General features: G+C 26.0%; 2 protein-coding genes across 3 annotated transcripts in view; one reads left to right on the top strand and one right to left on the bottom strand.

The window, feature by feature from the left end:
* LOC100164259 (endoribonuclease Dcr-1) overlaps positions 1 to 23,260 on the bottom strand; it is a 65,256-nt gene that overhangs the window by 13,257 nt on the left and 28,739 nt on the right. The window lies entirely within an intron of this gene.
* LOC100574979 (nuclear pore complex protein Nup205) lies at positions 2,007 to 10,575 on the top strand. The gene is made up of 19 exons (XM_003245938.3): positions 2,007 to 2,162; positions 2,234 to 2,494; positions 2,550 to 2,685; positions 2,756 to 2,832; positions 2,895 to 3,022; positions 3,088 to 3,222; positions 3,290 to 3,472; positions 4,523 to 4,730; positions 4,792 to 5,042; positions 5,442 to 5,627; positions 5,686 to 5,804; positions 6,060 to 6,192; positions 6,248 to 6,380; positions 6,637 to 6,827; positions 6,906 to 7,035; positions 7,106 to 7,233; positions 9,590 to 9,767; positions 9,835 to 9,959; positions 10,478 to 10,575. Exons 1-19 carry the CDS (start codon positions 2,024 to 2,026, stop codon positions 10,550 to 10,552), a joined length of 2,916 nt encoding a protein of 971 aa, XP_003245986.1. The 5' UTR covers positions 2,007 to 2,023; the 3' UTR covers positions 10,553 to 10,575.

Here is a 23,260-nt window from a genome sequence, read left to right as displayed (position 1 = left end):
ACCACTCTCTTTCTTTAAAAATACATATATTCAAAATCTGTTTTTTAGAACTTTTAAGTATACCTAAAGAACATATTTTCAAATTCCTGATATTTTTATACTACTATTAAATAGTTTCCTATGACGATACATACTCCTATTTTTCAAATGAGAATCTACTATTTTACTGAAAATTATTTAACAGATGATGTTCATGTAAGTGTAGATGTATCTTAATCAAAATTCTATTAAGTAGTTGCTGAATTATTAAAATGTTTATACTAAGGATAATAATCCTTAAAAATGGTTTTACAATAAAAAATATAAGTAATATTAGATATAAAACCTATTCACAATGCAGTATACTAAGATAATTTTTACAAATTATTTATTATGACAGATCAATGGTAATTAGTTCTAACTAATAACATTTTCAAATCATCTAATCCCCCAAATCTACTTAGCCAATTTCAATATATGTATTATCCTTAGTACACAAAGTTATACAACTCAAAAACTACTAGTTCGAATTTTGATTTAGATACATCAAAATTCTTAAAAAAAAGTATCTGCTGAATAATTAAATAGCAAAATGAGGATTCCTGTTTGAAAAACAGAAGTTCATATTGTGACATCGTTCTTAAATAGTATAAAAAATCTCAAGTATTCAAAAATCATCAAGTGTATTTAAAAATTCCAAAAATTTAAAAATAATATGTATAATTTAAGTAAAAATATAGGATGAGTAAACTTAAAAAATCACTCTGTATAATATAAACGCGAAGCCTGCCGAGGGGAATCATTCGTTTAATAATAAACAATGAAATTATTGAATATTTGAACTGCAAAATAATAATAATAATTATTAATTACACAGTAACGAAATTACGAAAACCAAAATTATATTTATATTACCTATAGAATTATAACTTTGAAGACAAATCCATAAGCTATTAGCATAATATTATTCAAAAAAGTTATCAAAAGTAATTATCCATTCTTCATTATTGTTTTGTATTTATATAATAGTCAACGTATAGTATTATAAAACATTCATATTTTTGTATGCAACATTTTCATGATCACTGAATCCAACAGCGGGGTCGTCTGTGACCATTGTTTTTAAGGAGAGATATAAAACCTAACTTAGCTTGTCCTATGATAATTAATCCAAAAAAACCTCTTCCTATTTTTATTACTTGACACTTGCACTATTATGCCCCGCTCACATTATAATAAGCAAGCATCTGGACCCTGTAAAGAAAAATTGCGTACGGTTAAGTATATTGATAAATACTTTACGGGGTCCTTACTCTCTAGACCAGGCACGCGTAAAAAATTACAAGACCCTAAAAAGAAAACGGAGGGACCAGGCTGACACTGGTAACAGATATGTTAAATTTGAATTCAATGATAAATCATTATATAAATAAAATAATTCTCAGCCGAGAGTGGAGACACTGTCAGCTTCTATTTCTAAGGATATTGTAATATTTATATTAATAAAAGTAATTAATTTAAGAATTAGGTAGTAATAATGTAGCTTTAAATTTTAATTATTTTTTGATGAAAACCCCAATCATATATTTATATATAATATTATACTATAATTGTTATTAACTTTGAAGTCATATTTATGTACCATAGAATGGTGTAATTACTAATTAGTTTGAAGTTTGTAGCTTACAATATTTCAAAAATGTTATTGTTCATAGAAAGTAATAATAAACAAGAATTCATATGGTAATAATTAAGTTTTGAGGCACACCTATAAGTTGAATTCATTCGGAAACAAATTATCTGGAGTTTTTATGCTCATGAGTCGTATTTAAATATATGTCCGTATGTTATTCAATGTGTCGTAAGGTTATCTGGCAGGATATAATTCAATTTTTTTTGTTGTAAAATATGATTTAATTATCTAAATATATCTTGGTATTAAAATAATCTTTAAACATGTATTGTATTCTAGTTTAAAATGTTTTAAGCGACTTAAATATAATAAGTTTTTTCTAATTTTTAGTTTTTAGAAGAATCAAATGATATGTCTACTATAAAAAAATGTAAAGAGTCCATTTTAAAACTCTTGTTGCAATGTTTAAATTCTTCGCCTCCAAATTTGGCACATTATTTACTTGGTTTTAATTTGGATAATGTACAAAAGACTTGTTTTGAAAATGCTGGTATGTTTAAATATCAATGATTTAAACATTTTTGATAATGATTTAATGTCAATTGTATGCTTACTTATTAGGTGTTGGAGGAAATCCTAGAAACTGTTTGCACTCAATTATTGATATATTAGATGATTCACTGAAAAGTCGTAAGAATGGAGCCGTTAGTAAAAATCATTCAAAATTGCTGGAGTTATGCTATCAGTTGATATATGTATTAGTTTCAAGTAATCGAACATCTAGACCAGTTTTGGTTTATTTAAAATCACGTAGTGACTTTATCTTACGTCATGCTTCTGCATTGCCATTTTACACAGAAAGTTCTAGCAAAAAAGTAAACTGTACGTTGTATTAAAAATTATCTTTATATATTATTAACTATTAACTAATTTATAGGTAGTGATTTAATACAAATGAATTGGTTGTTACGTATAATTGCTGTTGAGATAAAAATGCATGTGCATCAAAATTTGCTGATGACATTAACAAAGCTAGTATTATTATTCATTGGAACTACTGAGAAAAAGAACAAGTAAGCAACATTTAAATCTTTATATTTCTTTACAAAATCTAGAATAAAAATCTAATGAAACATTTCAAAGTGTTCCTGGATCAGAATTATTGCAATCCCAATCATCCAACAATTTATTTGATCATTCAACATTAACTAGAGACCATGGTAATATAGTTTAAATGATAATTTAACTAAATATATTAATCTATACTAATTTGTTTAAATAGATCAAGATGATGGTAAAGATGATGGTAAAAAGTTACTGAGCTTGTTAGAAATTGTGGACCTCGAATTTGAAACAACTTTTGATGATATGCCCGAACTAAAATATCTTGAATCAAAACTTATTAATCAGGTAATTTATATTATTATTATTTAATAATTTTGTATATTAACAGTGTAATTCTAATTCTTTTTCAGTTATTGAGTGAGTGTGAAATTGCTGGTAAAGTTCCATTAATAGATGTTAAGCAGTTGCATTCAATACTGATGAATGAATTAAAATCAATTGATAGTTCATCAACTGTTAGAGCTAGTTTGCTACAAGAAATTCAAGTTAGTAACATTTATTCAACTTGTATGTATTTAATAAATAATTATTTAAATGTATATAATATTTTAGGAGTTGTTAGCGTATGCTGTAAGAATTAATGATAAGCGCCTTCAAGTTAGTTGTATGGTAAAATATTTTGATGCCTGGCATCAGTTGACTGCTGTTATATTCAGTATGGCTAACTTGCCGTCTATGGAATTCCAACAACGTTTCACATTTGTAATTGATCTTTTGGTATCACTACAAAGCAAGGTAAATAACTTATAATAATAATCAATCGTTTAAATTTTAATAAATTTTTCACTGGCATTAATATCTTTATTTATAACTTATAAGACCATGTATCAGATCTAACCTAACCACATATGTACATGGTAATTGTTCAGTCTTAATTTTTTTACTGTCAGAAAATTATTGCCGTGTCAATAGTCAATACAAATATATTGGCCAAATTAAAAAATGTACCATCCTATTTCTGATAATAATATTGATTATAGGCTATAGCCTATAAATAATCTTATGAGTTATGATAGATAAACTGTAGATCTAGATACTGACAATAGATATCCGTTATATGTTGACTTTTTATGTTTGACAATTGTATAGGTATTAGGGATAAAAATCAAATACAATATTATATAAGAAAATTGAATATATTATTATATTTTAATTAATTTTGTGAATAAATTTTATTTTTGCATAATTTGTCACACTAAAAAAATTAATAAATTAAGATTTATATTATTTATATTTTTTTTCAAATCTGACTTTATTCCCAGACTTTTTGTGAAGTTTCCATGTATATTTATAGTTTAAAAATGTATCAAATATAATTTAAATGTAACAGTGTAAAAATAAAAAACCCTTTTTGAATATGTAACAATTCAGTGATATTTTTGGTATAATAAATAAACAAATACATAGACTGTATTATAGGGGTACACAGTTATAGTGGTTCCTTTTTATTCATGGATGACATTAAACCTTATTATATCAATGAAATAATATTTTTAGCCAAAATAACCCATTCTAGTTTAATGCATATTGCTGTAAATTTCATCTTTTATTTTAACTACAATTGTCACAATTAGAAACTTATTCTCATATTTTTAATTTATACGTAAATATAACAATAATAATAACTATTTAACTAATAATGATTAAACAGATGTCAGTTAATATTACAATACTGGTTTACCCACTAAAGCCTATGGCTGTTGTGTGAGTAGGAGTTCATAATAAAAAGTTCAATATTTTTAAGATATTATTTATATCTAAGTCTATTCTGTATTATTATTTTAGGTGATTCGTTATCCACAAATGTCAGATTTATCTACGCTTATCACAAATTCCCAATTACTTTTGTTGATAAATTTGAAAAATACCATTGACCAACATTTGGAGCTTTGCGTTGTGAATCCTGACCTTAATTTAGGGTCATTTGTTACTGGACAGTCTAGTGTTTATTCTAGCATGCTTCAAAATATACTTAAATGTATTCAACAATCAGGTATATAGCATTTATGTTATAAAATATTAATAATATGTTATTATTAATTACAATTATTTAGGTTCTCAAAAATTACGAGCAAGCTTATATTCATCGTTAATAGCATTGATTAATCTTTTGGCCACTAACAGTCGGACACTAACTAATGGAAACTTCAAACAAAAAAGTATCATATTTACTTCTACAGATAAACAGATTCTTGATTCCGACTCCATTAAGTTCATTAAGTCTTTAAATTTTGACCAATATTTAAGTGAAAGAATCTTGGAAGTAATTTGTGTTGACTTAACATCTGGTCATGATATATGCAAAGTATTTATAATTTTATATACATTTAATAGTAAATTGTAGGTTTCTTCAACGATATATTTTTGAATATCGATATCGTTTTATTTAGGGCAATATTGAAAAAAAAATTCAGTATCGATATTCCAAATTATCAATAACTAGAAAAAATTGTTTTTAAAATATATTATACAAGTATTTTGGCATTAAAATCAGTTGGTTTCTGGTAACCCAAATACCCAATGGCTGGGGGCTATTAATTTTGTTTACGATGTATTCAATGTGTAACGATATTATTTCAAGTATCAATATCTAAATTTCCAAAAATAAGTTTGCAATATCAAACCTAAATATTGATATTGTTGAAGAAACCTAGTAAATTCTAATAGTAAATTTACAGAATAATTTATGTTTTAATTGTTTTAGGTACTATCGTATACATTATGTGAACTTTTGATAGATATCAATCCTAAACTTATAAGTTATATATCTAGTCAAGGTTATCTTAAATGCATTATATCTAGCCTTTTAGAATCGGATTCAGAACTCAAAGATTTGATTTCAGCAAAAAATAAAACCCTAAAACCCATTTATGTATATGAAAATAAAATGGTAAGTTTATATTTAATAATTTTTAAACTTTATTTTTTAATAATATTTAATACTTTAGAGTCTTTTGAATAAAATTGCAACTTATACAACTGGTGCTGATGCATTACTTAATCATCAAGCTATAGCATGCTTGTCATCAATGAAGGCAATTGATGCTCATCCAAATTTTGAAACAAGGTAATTAAATAAAATTATCATAATGTTATTGAATATAGGTATTAGATATATTGAATACTAATAAAGTGATAAAGTGATCACTTATTTTTTGAAGTAAATATTGATTTATGTATATCATTAATTTAAACTAAAATATAGAATTACAATTATTTATATTCTTTCATATTTCATATTTAATTTTAATTGTAAAATAAATTTGTAAATATTGTTAAAATTTTCTTTTTACATTTATATTATTTTGCATGTGTATAATAGTTTCAAACGTTCAATGAAAGAATTTATGCCGGATGAAGGTGATCGATATATGATGATATGTTCACCAGCAATGTGTTTATGTCAAACAGTTATAAGTACACTAGGAAATCAAAATATGACTTCTATTCTCCAAGTAATGTTTTAATTGTAAATATAAAAATATAATTTTAATTTTAACTATCTTTTAGGTTGTCTATTATTTGATTAGTCATCGCGATACGGTGACGATTGCTCTTACTAATTCAGCACCATTGTGTGAGCAATGGTATCTTAAAGAACTTTATCAATTAACATCTTTGTTTGTTAATGTTACTAATGATGGTAAATATAAATATTTATATTCTTTAATTTTAGTATAAATAAAACCTTTATGCATATTAGGGACCATATTTATTTGCTATTGAAAAGTTCACTTAAATTTTAATTTATGTGACAACATTGGTGGGTATTACATAATAATGTATCATCATAATCTCTACCACTAGTCACAAAAAATTGAAAGGTCCTTTAGATATTATATTTTTTAAATTACTTGATATCTGATTAATTTAATTAATTAATTGAAAAATGTTAATAGATATAAGTTCAGAAATAAATTCAAGTGGTGATAAGGATATTGCTGGATTATTTTATCATTATAGTGTGTTAATGCAAAGAACTTTAATACGATTTTCTGTTAATTTATCCATAATACGAGCAATACGTAAAAAGTGTTCTGAAGAATCGAGTCCGAATGATGGTGAAACAAATGTTACTTTATATTTGAGAGTAAGTAAATCCAAGTTCTGTTTATATTGATTATAATAGTATTATTAATTGAAAATGTTTTATAATTATATCTATTAGATAACATTAAACTTATTAAATTATGTATCAAATTTAATGGATGGTGGATGGGCTACTAGTGGTCAGAAATTTAAAAGACGGATTTTGGATGTTTCTGTGTACACTGATCCATTTAGCATTACTTCTCATGGTATATAATTAGCGGTTATTGTTTTTATTTATTTTATTAATATATCATAATTTATATCTATTTCTTTTAGGTGATTTGAATCCTGGTAACGTTTTGTCAATGGGCACAATTGTCACAATAATGGTTCAAACTGTTGAACATTATTTCATGCAATTTAACACTAAAGCTAGAACTGAAAATAGAAAATCACCTATTCAAGTAACTATACATATTTTATACATTTTAATTATATTTAAGAATAAATTAAATACCGACTTTATAGCCCCATAGTCAAACTTTTTGTCCACCATTTTTTTTCTTACAACATGAATAAAAAATATTCTTTATTTCATAATACTATTTATTTGAAATATGAAATTGAGATTATGTTCTTTAGTTATTATCAGTGCTCTTAAGTTCATGCATCTGTATGGTTTTTTTTTGCTACACAGGAAAACATGCTAACTGAGATACAATTCCGTTTCATAATAATATAAAGTTTGATGGTGTATGATTTTGCATGTTTTGGGTGTACAAGCATATTTGGCATATAGTCGATTTTTTACAGTCGTTAGTGCATTTTATTTCATAAAAATATTTGAAAAGTTTCTTGTTTCTTATTTACTTTCTCGTTTACAAAATTATAGTGTTTTGATTTATTTTTATTCAGTAAGTGTGTGACTACCTAGCGTCCTAGTACATACCTATTTAGACTTTATGCGTTTTATGAAGTACCGTGGAAACAATGTTATCACTACCACTACCATCCTCCACCTTATTAGTGACAGCTTCTCACCAACTTGCATTTATAATATTGTACGTTGGTACAGTATAGTTTTCTTGCTCTCGCCGTTGAGTTTACTCGTATGAGTTGTATGCGTTTATTAGTTCAATTTCCTGTTCTAGTGTTTTCGTGTGAGGTATAGATACCGTACACATTATTTTATAAACAATGCCAAAAGAAAAACAAACAGTTTCGGGCCGTTTGCAAAATTTAGTGGCGGAATTTGAATTTATGGATTTATTTTATTATTTTTTTACATAATGCATATTTTCAAACATTTTAGTGCATGAATGCATGCTTATTTATGCATTTTTTAATGCATGAAGTTACGAGCACTTATTATATTCCAATACTTATTTTAATTTACATTTTAGATAATGTTTTATTATTCATTATTTTTTTAATTTAATAAATGCAATAATCTGTTATTAATTAAAACATGGTACCACAAATTAGTTCATTAACACAGTTAAAATAACAAAATTGAAATATACTGGTGTGCAATGGCGTGGTGAACGGGGTTTTATTGCGCCTAGGCATCATGGAGGAATTTAAATATTTAGTTACACAATAGTGGATAGGTACTGAATTATATGCTGGGCATCATGGTTTATAAATGTTCACCATGCCACTGCTGGTTATTCACACTACATAATTGTTGTGCACATTTTTTTTATAGATTCCAGTTTCTTTGTTTGAGTTGTAAAATTTGAGATTATTTACTACAGCTCACTTTAGATAATCTTAAATCATTGTTATACTTTATCCCATGAGAGAATATTCCCCACTAATGTTTTGATAGGTAGCTTTCGACATCAACGGCAGCTGATAATGTCATTGTTGGTGTGGTTGCATGGAGAGATACGACAACCTAAAATCGGTCACCAGACTTCACTTCATTCTACTTATGAACAACTGGCATGTTCTTTCGTGGTACAGAGTATTGCGGGCTTGTAAATACAGTAGAGTTCATATTTTAATTTAAATGGGTTCTGAATGAAAACATAATACGTTAATTATCGAAACGAAAATCAAAATAGTAGAAAAACTTGTTAGGGAAGAATTTATACTTACTAAATTATAAATGTTTTATTTTTGATTAAAAAACAATATTAAAACATTTAATATCGTATATTATACGATCATGTTCATTGGATATTTTTAATTATTGCTTGATTATTAGCACTTCTTTGGTCCCAATTTATGCAGATAACCGGCGCTCTACTGCAGGGGTGGCCAAACGGCTGATCCCGATCAACTAGTCAATCTTGGACAATATCCAAGTCGATCCCCCTCGTTAGAATTTATTAATTATTCTTATACAAATGTCATTTAGTAGTTATTAAATAGTAAATACATATATTTTGGAATAACCTGTTAGTGTGAAATGGCATTTTCTCGCATGAAAATTATAAAGGCTGAGTATAGGTTAGGTTTAGTCTCCGCTTTGCCATAATATGCAATGACGCGCTTCTACATCAACTGTATAACGTTAATACATTTTACAATTATTTAGAAATTTAATGTGAAAAACACTCATTTTAGATAACTCATCAGTTAACACTTTAATTTTATTATTTATATAAGTATGTTTATTATTAATATTAAATAATTTTTTTATACATTAGTCGATCCTAAAAGAAAAAATATACCCTCAGTAGATCTTAATCAAAAAAATTTTGGCCACCCCTGCTTTACTGTACATGAATAGGAAGTCTCGAGAGACCTAACTTTTATATTGCAAGTTTATTATTATCGTGTTTAGTTTTACTTTATTTTTTTTTATTTTAGTTATTTGGTGAAAGTAACAATGAAACTGAGATAGAAAATAAGGATATCGATGACCAAACTCAACGTATACTATGTAAACAAATAGTGGAAGTATGTCTATATATTTTGTGGGCTCACACAGATTATTATTTTATGCAAAGTCCTGTTCAACATGTTCATCGTCCTAAAGGATTAAATAGTAAGTGTATTTTATTATAAAAGAAAATTTATAAAAATTGAGTAACTCTTGTTAATTGATCAATTAGGATCAGGAAGTTCTAATCAAGATGATGAAGATGGTGTAACACCTGATGAATTAAAAGAACTAAGACAGGGATTGGTGAAAGTGTTAAATGAAGCATTTCTTGAAAAACTTTATGCAACAAATGAAGTAAATATTTATGAAATAATTACATTAATAGAAAATAGAAAACGCCATACTAGCATGTGTTGTGTGATTTCCATTTAACAGAGTTCAAGATCCGGATCAGCTAATATAAAATATTTATTGAATGTTTCAAATCTGCTGTTATTTGTGGTTTTTGAATTACAATAATATATTTTGTCGAAAAATAGTTTTATATAAATATTACTGCTCTTTTACAATATTCTTTTAAAAGAATTGGGAATTATTTACTTAACCAACTAGGTCCAATTTGCTACTAGATAAAACCTAATTACAAACAAACAAAATAAAATATATATATATTAAAAAACCCAATTCCACATTCCATTCACAATCTAAAATGAGATGATTGTGATGCATATAAATTACAAATTCAAAGTTTTGTACTTCTGTTCATCATGAAACATTTCTTTAAAGTACAATATGATTAGACGTCTTGTTCAAATTCAATAATAATAATAAAAAAAAATTTAAGTTTAATGAGTATTTATAATTTGTTACAGGATAAGTCAGAAGACAGTTTTGTACAAGTCATGGTTCACAGGATCAAAAAACTCTTACAATTTGTTAGTTCTTAGAGCTTAAGTAGTTTAAATTAAGTCTTTTTTGCTTTTATTATTATTATTATTATTTTTTTTTTTTGTACATTTATATAGACATTTTCATTCCATTTACAGTTGTATAAATTTTCAATATATACAATTACAACTCATTAAGACTCAATTTTATTTTTATAATATGTACAATATGATAATAGAAAAACAATATTTCCCTGTAAAAAAACTAATCTAAAAATTATGATTAGAAAGTCTATAGAAAGTTCTTTCATTGATATAAATAATATTAATTAATAATTACATAATAAAAACATATTACTTTTTATTTAAATTTCACTAAAATTATTATTTTTTAAACAATTATTGAATAGAATTAAAGTAGGGAAATGATGGAATTTATCCACATAAAATCCAAGAGTAATTGATAAAAATAACGAATCCAACAGTTATTGGCTTTACAAAATAGTCGATTGATTAAAAAAAAAAAAAAACAAAACTTTGCAACATTTTAGAGATCACAAATAAATGTTTTTTTTTTATAAAAAAAAAAACATGAATTCATTAAAAAAATTTATAATCCAGTTTTGTTTAGAAAGACTAGCAGCGTTTTTTAAACCTACAGAAAAAAAACCTGTATTAAGTCTTATCTGGTGGCCCAGCAATGTCTTTATCTTCCAAGTCGCTAGGCAAATCTTCATGTTTTGGTAGGGGAATAGCATCTATAAATTCGGCAGCAGTAGTTTCAATACTACGTAATAATGACAATTGTTCATCTTCATCTTTCTCATCGGTTTCATCTAGATCATTTTCGCCTAATCACAAATAAAAATTTTATTACAATTATTTATTTTTATATAAAAAAAGTTACATTAATTAAACAACAAATATTAAGTAAAAATTATATATGTTATAAGGTCAGATTTGTAATTATGGTAATAACAATGTACTATATGAAAAAAAATAAATTGTAATACTGTTCAAATCAATACGACAGGCAGTATTCAAGAGTGTTTTAGGGGATATGACACCTCCCTATAAATAATTTTTTAATTAAGTATGAAATAATAATTTATGTTGTTTTTGTTATACATGAATATGAATATCTTGATTGGTCGATTGTTAATAAAAATGGAAGAGCCAAGATGTAAAAAAAAAAAAGGTCATATTATTATCATTATTATTTTTACATCTTGGCTCTTACATTAATTTACGTCTAATGTTACGTTAAGATGCGAGTCGCAAAAGTCGAGTGCGAGCTGCGATTTGGCCACCCCTGTAATAGTCATTGTTAACTACTTTTTATATTATACGCCTAATTTATTCATAGGACATTTATATAGCTGGTAAAAAAATAATTCATTAAATAGTTGGAAACCAATTTATTAATTTATGTTGAGAGAAATATATTTTAGAATTATTACATATATATAAATATAAAACTAAAATTGTAACGTCGTTTCATGTACAAAAAAACTGTAAGCCAACTAATTTATTATGGCTTAGGAAAAATATTCTTTTTGGTTATTATACATTTTTAGCTTAAACTAAATGCCAGATGTCTTAAAATATAGTTTCATATAAGGTCACTCCACAGAAAAAAATGTTTAATTTTAATTTCTAACTTGATTAAAAAAACATTCAATGTTATTGTGAAATAAAACATAGTACCGAATAGTGACAACATTGTTATTGAAATATTACACGTATTAACATACATCATATGACATTTGATATATTTTGTACCTTTAAAAGTTTTAAATATATTTCTAATTTTATAACTAGCTTATAAATAATAATATATTTGATTACCTGAAGATGAAGGACAGATTTTGTCTAATAGTTTTTGAGCTGCCATTTTAATATTGCTTAAAACTACCTTAAGTTCTTGCACAGGAGGTTTGACTAAGGAGCAAACTCTCAAGGCCCTTAGATTAGACAGCATCCTTTTTTCAGTTTCTAATTCACCTAATTTTTCCAAGTCATTTGGCAAATTAAATATAACACTCTCTAATAATTCAAAAGTGTGATGTGATAGTACACTAGCAGCCATCTGTTAAAATTAAAATAAAAAAATATAATTATATATACAGACATACTTTAATCCCAAAATAATAGTGAATTGTTATAACTATGAATTTAAAGTACCTCAGGAAAAAAAGTTCTGACAAAATCATATATAACATCATTGTTCAAACTGAGACGTTCCTCAATAAGTGTAGATTCCAAATAATCCACAAAGTAATTATTTTTAGATAACAATCTTAAATATGGTAAGTTAGAACCCTGTAAAAAATAAACATGTTGAATTAAAAATCATTAAAATTGTTTTAATTTTTAAGTATATACTTACATTCATATTATGCACATCTAACCAAAATTTTGGAAAATAAGTATGATGCAATGGAATAGATTCATATCCGATCATTGCATTTAGTGCTACTAGAGGTTCAGTCAAACAGTCATTATTAACAGCAGTACGGCACATCACATCAATAAAATCATGATATGGTGCATAAAATGCAGATAATTCTGTATCGTAATGAGGATCACATCCCTAAAATAATCAAAACAATAAGCATACTTGCTAAAAATAAAATTTTTTTTTTATATTATTCTTACTTTAGTCAAGTCTAATTGGTTATGTGTTAAAGCCATTTGAACCATAGGTCTAATGGGCCTAGTATTTGATTTTAAACTAAGCATGGGCACTTTATGTCCGCGACGAGGAAAATATGGACCAATAGGCATACCATTATTACTGTCCATACAAACAGCATGACAATGTGTCAATATTGGTTGAAGTACATTAATAACTTCAATTGGCATTAACACAACAAGTACTTTTAGTAGATCTAAAAATAAATATAGAATTAAACAAAATTAAATTTTTTAATACATCTTTATAATATTTACAGTAAGTCGTCATTACTAATAACATTGATTTTATAATACACAGGTAAGCCATCCTATTGTTATATTGGAAGCGGTTGAATGCAATTAGCCATCTGTATATTATAAAATCAAAGCTAATAAGGATTGAGAATTAACCCGCATTGATTTCATAAGACAATTATGTTTAAATAAGTAAAATAATTTATATTATTATATAAAATGTTGCTTAATGGAACTAAAATTATCTGCACCAATGTGATAACTATACCTTGAGTCCGCTGTACTAATAACTAATATTCATTTATAAAAATCTTATTGACAGAAATGAAACTATGTATTATATATTACAATACAGATTTTATGTACCACTAATAAATAAATTATTTTAAATTTTTGAAGATTTTTATTGAACCAAATAAATAAAATACATATTGGCTAAATAATATTACCTAATACTGATTGTCTCATTTCCTTAGGATTGTATGTATTGAGTAACGTAACCAATTTTCTTAACAAATCAGGCCATTCTTTATATGTCAATATTACAGTACGTGGTGTTTCTTTTTCAGCTAATTTGTTCTGTTCGTGAGTTTTTTGTAAACACTTTGTGATATCAACGATTAAAGCAAGCATATCAATTAAGTCACCAGTTACGTGGCAAGCAGTAGCTTCATGATACATATTGTGTAATGTTTGAAAACCCTAAAATACCAATAATTTATTAATATTATAAAAATAATTAATTATTAGTTGGAATTTTAAATTATTACTTCAAAACACATTTCTAAACCACGGTTATGAATAAAAAATAATTTATCCTCATCATTTTCCAAAAGAATTTTGGCAACTGGAATTAAAGTGCCCCAGCCAGCTTTTCCATCTAAATTTGATACATATAATTGTATTGTTTCTTTTCTGTATTGGTTTATTTCAGCTATTTCTTGATCGGTTGAATCCGGAAATTTTTTAATAAATAGTTGTAATAGTTTAAATAACTCATCAACAGCCTAAATAATTGTACAAATAAAAAAATAATTAAAACGAGTACAAAAAAAAAATACAATAATAAATTATCTTACAGCTGCATATTGAGTAGGGTGAGGAGAAATATTCTTAAAAGCCCAACTTATATTTTGATGCCCAGCTAATTGTCTAGAAAATATTCTAGAATGTTGGCAACATATTCTTAAAAGGCCATAATATGCTGGTAACATGGTCCGATTGAAAATTACAACTTCTTGGTCATCATGATCAGCTCTAAAAAAAAAAATCATCATGAAATTATGAATTTTCTTGTTATTACATTCTACATTCTTATTTAAATTACTTACAATATATAATTGAATGCTATATTTTTCACAAAGTATGGATCTTGAACAAGTATTTGCACATTTTCTATACAGTCAGACAAAACATTATAGAATAACATCAATAAGCTTTGTTTATTATGATGTACTGATATGGCTGGTTCAGAAAGTTTAGGATGAAATAATTGCCAAAGTTCAACTAAATGTGGTCCAAACTGAAAATATTTAATATATAGACATTTTTAATTTATGCATAGCTATATAAATCAATATAAGTTGTTAAAATGTATTTGATTTTAAAAACAATAATCATTTCAAAATTATTTGCGTAAAAAGAAAACAAAATTGTTTCTGCTTTTCAGTAAGTTTTGAGTGTTATCTCTCATGTAATATACCTATTTAAGTCACAATGACTGATGAATGTGTTAAATTTAAATTCTATATTATAAACTATTCTGCACAAAGGTATAAATTAGTAAAATTATTAATCTTTATAAAGTCTTTATAATCATTTAGAAGATTAGATTAAAAATTGGAGTAAGCCAGCACTCCAAAATGCAATGAGTTACAAAACAAAAACATTGTAAAACCAATATATCACCATTATATTCCTCACTCAGCTCAAATTTTAAAACTGTTTTCCAATTTTACCTTTAGTATTTTTTTATATTGTCAGAATAATTTGATCGCCATAAATAAAATAAAAAATTTATTAAAATGTTTACCATCAATTTTTCTGTTCTTGATATCAAAAAATAATTGAGCAAAACAAAGTAGGCAGTTAGTTTAGATGATCCATGTTGAGTAGTATCAGTATACTCTTTAGCCATTTTCAAGAGGTTTAAAAGAAATTTGAATATTTGATGCAGTGTTTCCTTTGCATCTGAAGCCAATAAAACTTCTTTTTGTAATGTACACATGCCCCTTGCTGATCTATATGCTTGTCGAAACTGAGTATTTGGAACCAATGATACTAGTAACATACTAGCAGCTGAAAAGTAAATTTGAATTAATAATTGCCAAATCAGTTATAATATGCATGTTCAAATAATTTAGAGATTTAAAAAAGTTATCTGTTAGTAAGTTTCATGTAAGTTTCACTAAATATTTTAATCTAATATCAAGTGTCTGATTAATTTAGTTAAAGAGTTGATGATCTCCAATGGATTTTTGTTTGGGTATATCCTCTTTAGTTCTTAAGTAATCCAAGGTGGCTGGCCTAGTAATAATTTGTACAGATTATATATGGCAGTGAACTAACAATTTATTCAGTATATTCACTATTTTATAAAAAGATATACAAAAAAATAGTACAAAACTTTAAGTTTTTATTATGTGAAAGGGACAAAAATTCTAAAAATATAATTATAACACATTTTTAGTTGCAAAAAGCAATAAAAAATAGAATGTTGTTAATTAAAGTTTATGTTAAAAAATTAGGGGATAACTTAAAAACTAATATCATTCTTATTATTCTTGTTTTAATTCCATAATTAGTAGTAAAAATATCTCAATTTTTTTAAATTACAAAGTGATTAATAGGGCTCGAATTTTAAAGGAAATGCTTCTTTTTATATATTTAAGATAGAAATCTAATTTTTATACATAAATTCGTTTCACGTCAATCTGATTCCAAATAAACAAATTTATTTTTGCTTTTTTTGGCTTTTTTTTGTGAAAATGCTTTTTTTGCTTTTTTATTGCTTTTTTCAGTTATTCTAACTGTGGAATTTTTATATGTCTGTTATGCTATAAAAATAAAACAAAAATGTTTATTTACTTAATAAGAAATGTGAAAACCCGCAATAATGACCGTGCCGTACCATTAGTGCGAAACGTCCTTAAATGTATAGATTATCGATCAACAGATCTAAAGCTGTCCAGTATTATTGCAAATAGTTTAATGAATTAAAAAGTGTAATTGAAGACTTCGAAGAAGAATCTCAATGTGTTAAAGTAGTGAAACAACTATTTCAAAATTATCTTCAATCAAATATTGTGTATATTTCAACCAACTTTGGACTTCTACCAGATATTATGATTTATTACAACATTAGAGGGAAAAGGTAACTTTTAACAAAGTATTTAAACAATTTAACATCATAATACTAAATTATATGTATAATTTTAGGCGAATCGTTGAAAACATGTATAAATATTGTCTTAGATGCAGAAAAAAAGTTAAATGAAGCTCATGGAGATATTGCAACTGCTATTTCTGGTAAGCTAAATCGTGTTCTTTTGAAAAACAAAGGCTGAAAACAATTACTGGACATTAATACTATACTGTGTGGCGTTTCATCAGACGAAATTAATTATCACGGGTTTGATTTAAAAAGAAACCTCTTGCATGAAGTATGCACCGATCACTTCAGTGGATGTAGAACGTTCGTTTTCTATGTATAAAAACATCCTGTCAGACAATAGAGTCAGTTTCACTTCTGAAAATCTTGCCAAATACATGGTAGTAAATTCTTTTTTTAATTTAAATTAATTTTTTTTATTCAGTTTTATAAAATTATAACTAATTCATGTTAATTTTTAGTCATGCTTTTTTTTTGCTTTTTTAAAAAATAAATATGCTTCATTTTTGCTTTTTTAAAACAATTTTGTGCTTTTTTTGTTATTTATTATGCTTTAAAATCCGAGCCCTAGTGATTAACTTTTGAAGTACTTCATCTATATAAAATGATTAGCAAAAATAACATATACAAATTTAATAAATAAATGATTTTTTAATTAATAAGATTCTTCTTTTGACTTAAAATCTATATATACAAATGTTTTTTTTAAAAACCTTGTTAGACAAATTTATCCATTCAGATCAAATTACATTAACACATTGACTACCATGTGGCCGCCGGCGGTCATTTGTAAATTTCAATTTGTATGTTTTTCATTGTGTTCACATGTTGATCATTACTAATACGCCACATGACCGCCGGCGGCCATAAATGAATATAGTTTTATATTATTAACTTTTCCATGGCGCTACAATAATGCACCCAAAAGAGTGCCGTGGTGTAGCGGGAATCATTACAAATTTTTTTATGTAATAAATGTATTTTTAAACTTTTTTTCAAACACATAGTAAAATATACAAATTTGGAATGACACTGAAAAATATACTTGGCGTACAGATGATGCATAATTGTGTGACCGCCAGCGGCGGGTGGCAGTCAACGTGTTAAAGTTAAAATATTTTTGATTATACATTTTTTTTGGCAAAATGTACAATACTCTAAACATAATATTGAATAGACCAAATAAAATAAATAATAAATAATTAATAATTAATAATTATAATAATAATAATTAATAATCATAATAATAATAATTAATAATTATAATAATAATAATTAATATTTATAATAATAATGATTAATAATTTAAATACTTCAAAGCAATATATTTACCTGAGCGAACTCGAGCATTTCCGTGTGATAATAAAAATCGTTCAACCCATGTGTCCATACCATTAAGTACCCAAGCAGATACCTGCTTATTACGAGGCACTTGGAGGCCAAGCCATTCCAATGCTACTTGAGGCCCATTTTCAGTAGACTGCCACAAAAGTCTTAATATAAATTCAGTAAAAGATGGTAATCCACCATTACCACTGACACTACCTTCAGATAGTAAAGTTAACATTTTGAAAAATGGCTGAGTAATCTAAAGTACAAATATAATTTAATTTATCAATATTTATATTTCTATTAATTTAAATAAATACTCTTACTTCAGAATTATTAACATTTTTTTGGATAATATTTAAAATTTGACTGATAATTTCATTGGCAAGTAAAGCATTCTTTTGTGATGAATCATTCCGGCAGAGAGAAAATATAAGATTTTTAGTCATATGTAAATTTGTATTATCTTTAACTTGTTGAATTATGAATGGGAACCCCTAAAAATAATATTTAATTGTTAGATAAATATAATAATTTCAATTTTGTAACACAAACTAAGATAAAGAAGAATGGAAATGGATAGACCTTTGTGTGGTCAGGACGTGTTAATGAAAAATTGATCGCAGGGAACTGTGGTATAAATAGTAGTGTCATAATTCATAAAACGATATTGTGTAACACACTGTTGTTGTATTATATAATTTATATTTAATTTTTACAAGTATTACTTTAAATTTCTCTTGAGTCCTGATACAAATTTGTAAAAAAATTAAATGACTAAAAAGTGAATACACCAGTTTCTCAAATATGATTTACAAATTATATACTATTCAAGACTTCTGTTGGTATGATGGTGTCCTGTTTTCCATATCTTAGTCTGTGGTTATAAATATATAGGGTTTTCCATATGTTGTGTGACAAAAATGGTGGGTATTACATAAGTTCTTATGCGATCCCCAACATTTTTGTCACAGCATTTGAAAGATTTTGTATATTATTATAAATAATTGAATACTAAAAGTTACCTTCATTCCTTGTAAAACATACAAATCATTATCTGATAGCTCTAATTGACCACTAATATTTCTTGATTTTTCTACCAATGAAACTACAAGAGCAATTAATTTTTCAAGAGATAAAGGTGGCTTATTTCGATCTGCTGTTGACATTGGAATTGTTTCTTCTTCTTCTTCTTCACAGTCAGCTCCATTAATATTATTAGGATTGTCACTCTATGAATTTTAAACTTTATTTAATATATCCTATAAATATTGATGTTTAACTTACAAATTCATGCCCTTTTAAGCCCAAGTAAAAGTTTACAACTGTCGTAATACATTGAATAGCTATGAGAAATTTACTTTCTTCATCACCTAGTTTACTAAATTCATGTAACATTGAAAAATATTCAGTCATATTACGAATACAATTTTTGATATTTTGTTCCATCTAAAATATGAAAATATAATTTAGTGATTTAAATTATAGTTTTGATTCAGCAATAACAAAAAAATACTCACTAAAGATACTACTGTACGGATAAATGAAGTAAGACATGATACACATGGTTTCATATATTCACTTTTATCATCATTCATAAAAGTATTATTGAAAAAACAAACGTATGGCCTAAAATAAATACAACATATTATTTATAATTACTATTTCATTGCAATTTATATTTAAAAGTTGTGCAATTGAAGTTACAATTTATAACTAACAATCATTATAAGTAGAGCATAGATGTATATGTACAAAAAGTATTGAAATATGTCATATAATAATATGCAATAAAAATTAAATATTAATAATACCAATATTTAAGAAATTTAAAAGTTAACTGGTAGAAAAAAGTACATATACAACATATTATCAACAATAAATAAACAAATTTTAGCATAATTAATTTTTGAAATAATTTGAAATTTTAACATTTCTTTTTTAAAATTAAGGAAGTACAAATGATAATTTAGTAGATATAGGTAGTGTCTTTTTCGTTTTTATTTTTAAAAAAAGTTGAAGCTATGACGTCTGTTCGCTAATAGACAAATGTAAATTGAAAATTATCATTCAATATCAAATGAAGTTGTTAGAGCATATTTAAATAAACTTAATATTTTTAGATAAAGATTTTAAAGATAATACAAATTTACATTATAACAAAGATTATTAAATTTTCAAAGAATGCTTTACTTGCTAATAATTATCAGCCCCAAGTTTTAAATATTATACAGTAAATATAAGAATATATATGAGTATTTATTAAAACTTGTTGAAATAAAAATATTGATAAAATAAATAATGTTTTTACTTTAGATTACTCAGTTGCTTTTCAAAATATTAACTTTACTACCTGAAGTAGTATACTACAGTTAATGGAACTTGTGTTTTTTAGTAACACTTTTAGAATAAATACCATTTCATTTTGTTTTTGAAGTTGCCCCTTTAGAATTTAGGACCAGGATAACATGTATTTTTCTTGTAATTAATTTTAAGAAACTTAACATTTTATAAGCTTTTAAACCTTTATATCCTAAAAGTCAATTGTGATAACTGGTGTATTATTTCTCCACTCAAAGACTGAAATTACGTTTTTCGCATACATTTCATTGAAATAATATTATGTAATAAACTAATAACTAATAAATATACAATTTTATAAAAATATCTAATTACGGTCATCTATGCAAAAATATGTAAAATTACATATTTATAATGAGTTCTAATTATTCATTTATATGATTCATAAAGGTTATACACAAAAATATGAAAATTAAAAAATATGCAGTTACATACAACTCCGTGTTCTACTTATGAGCTCAAGTAAATTGTTAAATACTATAAATATTTTTACTAATTATTATTACCTAGTTTGCTGAATTACATGTATACACAACTTAAGAAATGTCTGTCGTATTATTTGATTTGGACATTTAATAAAAATTTTAAGTGGCCACCATCCATCAACACTCATTTGTTGCAGAAACCATTCAGAACCAGATTGTGAAGCACTGAACTGCTTTGTCAACAATTCTGTCCATTGCATTATAGTAGACTAAAAATTTGAAATTCAACATAATATAATGATTAAAAAATTAAAGCCTATGATAAATAAAAAATACTTACTCGTTCTTTAGCATGAATATAAGTTTCCAAAAAAAAAGCTGAAGTTAATTTAGTAGCAAGTTCAGCTAATTCTTCCGTATCTTCTAAGGATTGTGGAATAAATGCACATATTTGCCACATAAATCTTCAAAAAAATGTAATCAATATTAAATATAATCATAGTTTGCTAAGTAATCATTAAACGACTTACTGAAAATAAGCACTTTCAAATATATTTTTATCTTGTAAAAATTGTCTATTATCCCTCCAAATCCATCCTTCTAATTCACTACTCAATTTTATTGGTGGACATATTTCTATATCATTAGAAATATTATGCTCTTCAATTTCTGGATCAGTTGGCTTAACAAGTTCATAAAACAACATATAAGCACTGTTTGTTTTTTCAAAACTTAAGTCCATGTACTTGTCTGTTACTGAATCATAGGTTTTACTCTGGAATGAAAAAAGTGTTTCAACATTTAAATGGAAAATTATGTAAGTTTAAATATGTATTACTGTCATTTCTCCACCAAAGCATTCAGCTGCTAATTGACTAGCATCAAACAATTTTACTTCTGCATCATTGAATAAATACCATTGATCAGTACTTGGAGTTTGAGACTTATTTGTACGTTCTCGGTTTCGTATAAAGCTATAATAATGACCACCATCTGCTGTCCCTGTATGAACTGTGACACCAATAAGTTCATATTGATAGTTTTCTTCCAATCGCTCAGTTCCTTTATTTTCATTCATTTCTTTTTCTTCAAGATAATGCTGAGGCATCAAATGTTTTTCAACATAACCAGACATGTCAAGTATCATAGGAAATGAAAAGTGGGTGTTCACTTTTTCTTTCATCATAGTCACCATATTAAATGTATATCTCATTGTATTAAAACAAAGAATTTGTGGTAATTTTTTGAAACAAGCCCTGGAATGTTAAATGCATTAATATTCAATAAAATAAAAATATAATGACGTTTAAAGTTTAATTACCTTTTTTCTGCGCGAACTTTCTTTTCACACTGAGAACATGTATACATATTATCTCCATCTAAAGTGTCTTTTAATGTAACTTCATCGAGAGACTCATACAAATTTCTCATATCAGCTACTTGACATCTTACAGTATAAAACTCTTCTAAAGTTCTACTTACATGATCACAGTCCTAAATGTTTCAAATTGAATATCAAGATATAGCTTTTTTTAGATTAGTTACTATTTATTTATTAAAGGAGCACAGAACACAAAAAATAAGTTTTTTTTATTTGAAAGAATGTTCAATTCTAAGGATAATGGTATAGGTTTTACGTTTCTACTCACATTATTCAATAAGTTATGAGCAATTGAAAAAAGACGTGTGACGTCATTGGGCCCTACTCATCGTAATTGCCTATCTTATACGTGTAAAAGTTCCTCGCTTCTCACAAGGATTTACAGTCCTAAACATTTTATGTTTGAAATTTAATTTACGTATAAATGTGTAGTTTTATGTGTTTAAGGCGACGCAAGAATCAGAATTTCTATATGACGTTTAGTTTTTTTTAAATATTAAAAATCTTAAAAGAGACATTTGGTTAAACGGCACGTTATGGCGAGCGTCGCGCGGCGTTCGAACAACCGGTCCGCCGACCGCCATAACGTTATAATTCAGTGCAAAAATTAGTATATTTTATAATCTAAGGTGGAGAAAAATATCAATTTTTCTAAATACGTCCAAAATTGATAAGCCTATTAAGTAACTTCACTAAAATCTTATTTGATACTATGTAACTTTTGTTAATTTATTCTCAATAATATAAAAATGTATCATAATCATACTAACCAATGAAACAACATTGTTGCTAATTACACCTCCAAATAGAGTCTTAACAAGTGTTTTTAATTCCGGTGTCATTTCTTCAAGCTTAGATACAAGGTCAATAAAAAATTCAGCCATATCTTTCTGCTCACCAGTATTCAAAAGTTGTTGATCCATTGTATAAACTTTGCAGAAGCTACGAGG

The sequence above is a fragment of the Acyrthosiphon pisum genome, chromosome A2 (assembly GCF_005508785.2).
Source record: "Acyrthosiphon pisum isolate AL4f chromosome A2, pea_aphid_22Mar2018_4r6ur, whole genome shotgun sequence".
NCBI classification, from domain to species: Eukaryota; Metazoa; Arthropoda; class Insecta; order Hemiptera; family Aphididae; genus Acyrthosiphon; species Acyrthosiphon pisum.
Note: the sequence above shows the minus strand (reverse complement) of the source record. Positions and strands in the feature narration are given on the sequence as shown.

Coding starts and splice junctions, on each gene's coding strand:
- LOC100574979 (XM_003245938.3), top strand. CDS start 2,024: ATGTCTACTATAAAAAAATGTAAAGAGTCCATTTTAAAACTCTTGTTG. Junction 2,686..2,755: donor ACTACTGAGAAAAAGAACAA/GTAAGCAACATT, acceptor AACATTTCAAAG/TGTTCCTGGATCAGAATTAT. Junction 5,628..5,685: donor ATGTATATGAAAATAAAATG/GTAAGTTTATAT, acceptor TTAATACTTTAG/AGTCTTTTGAATAAAATTGC.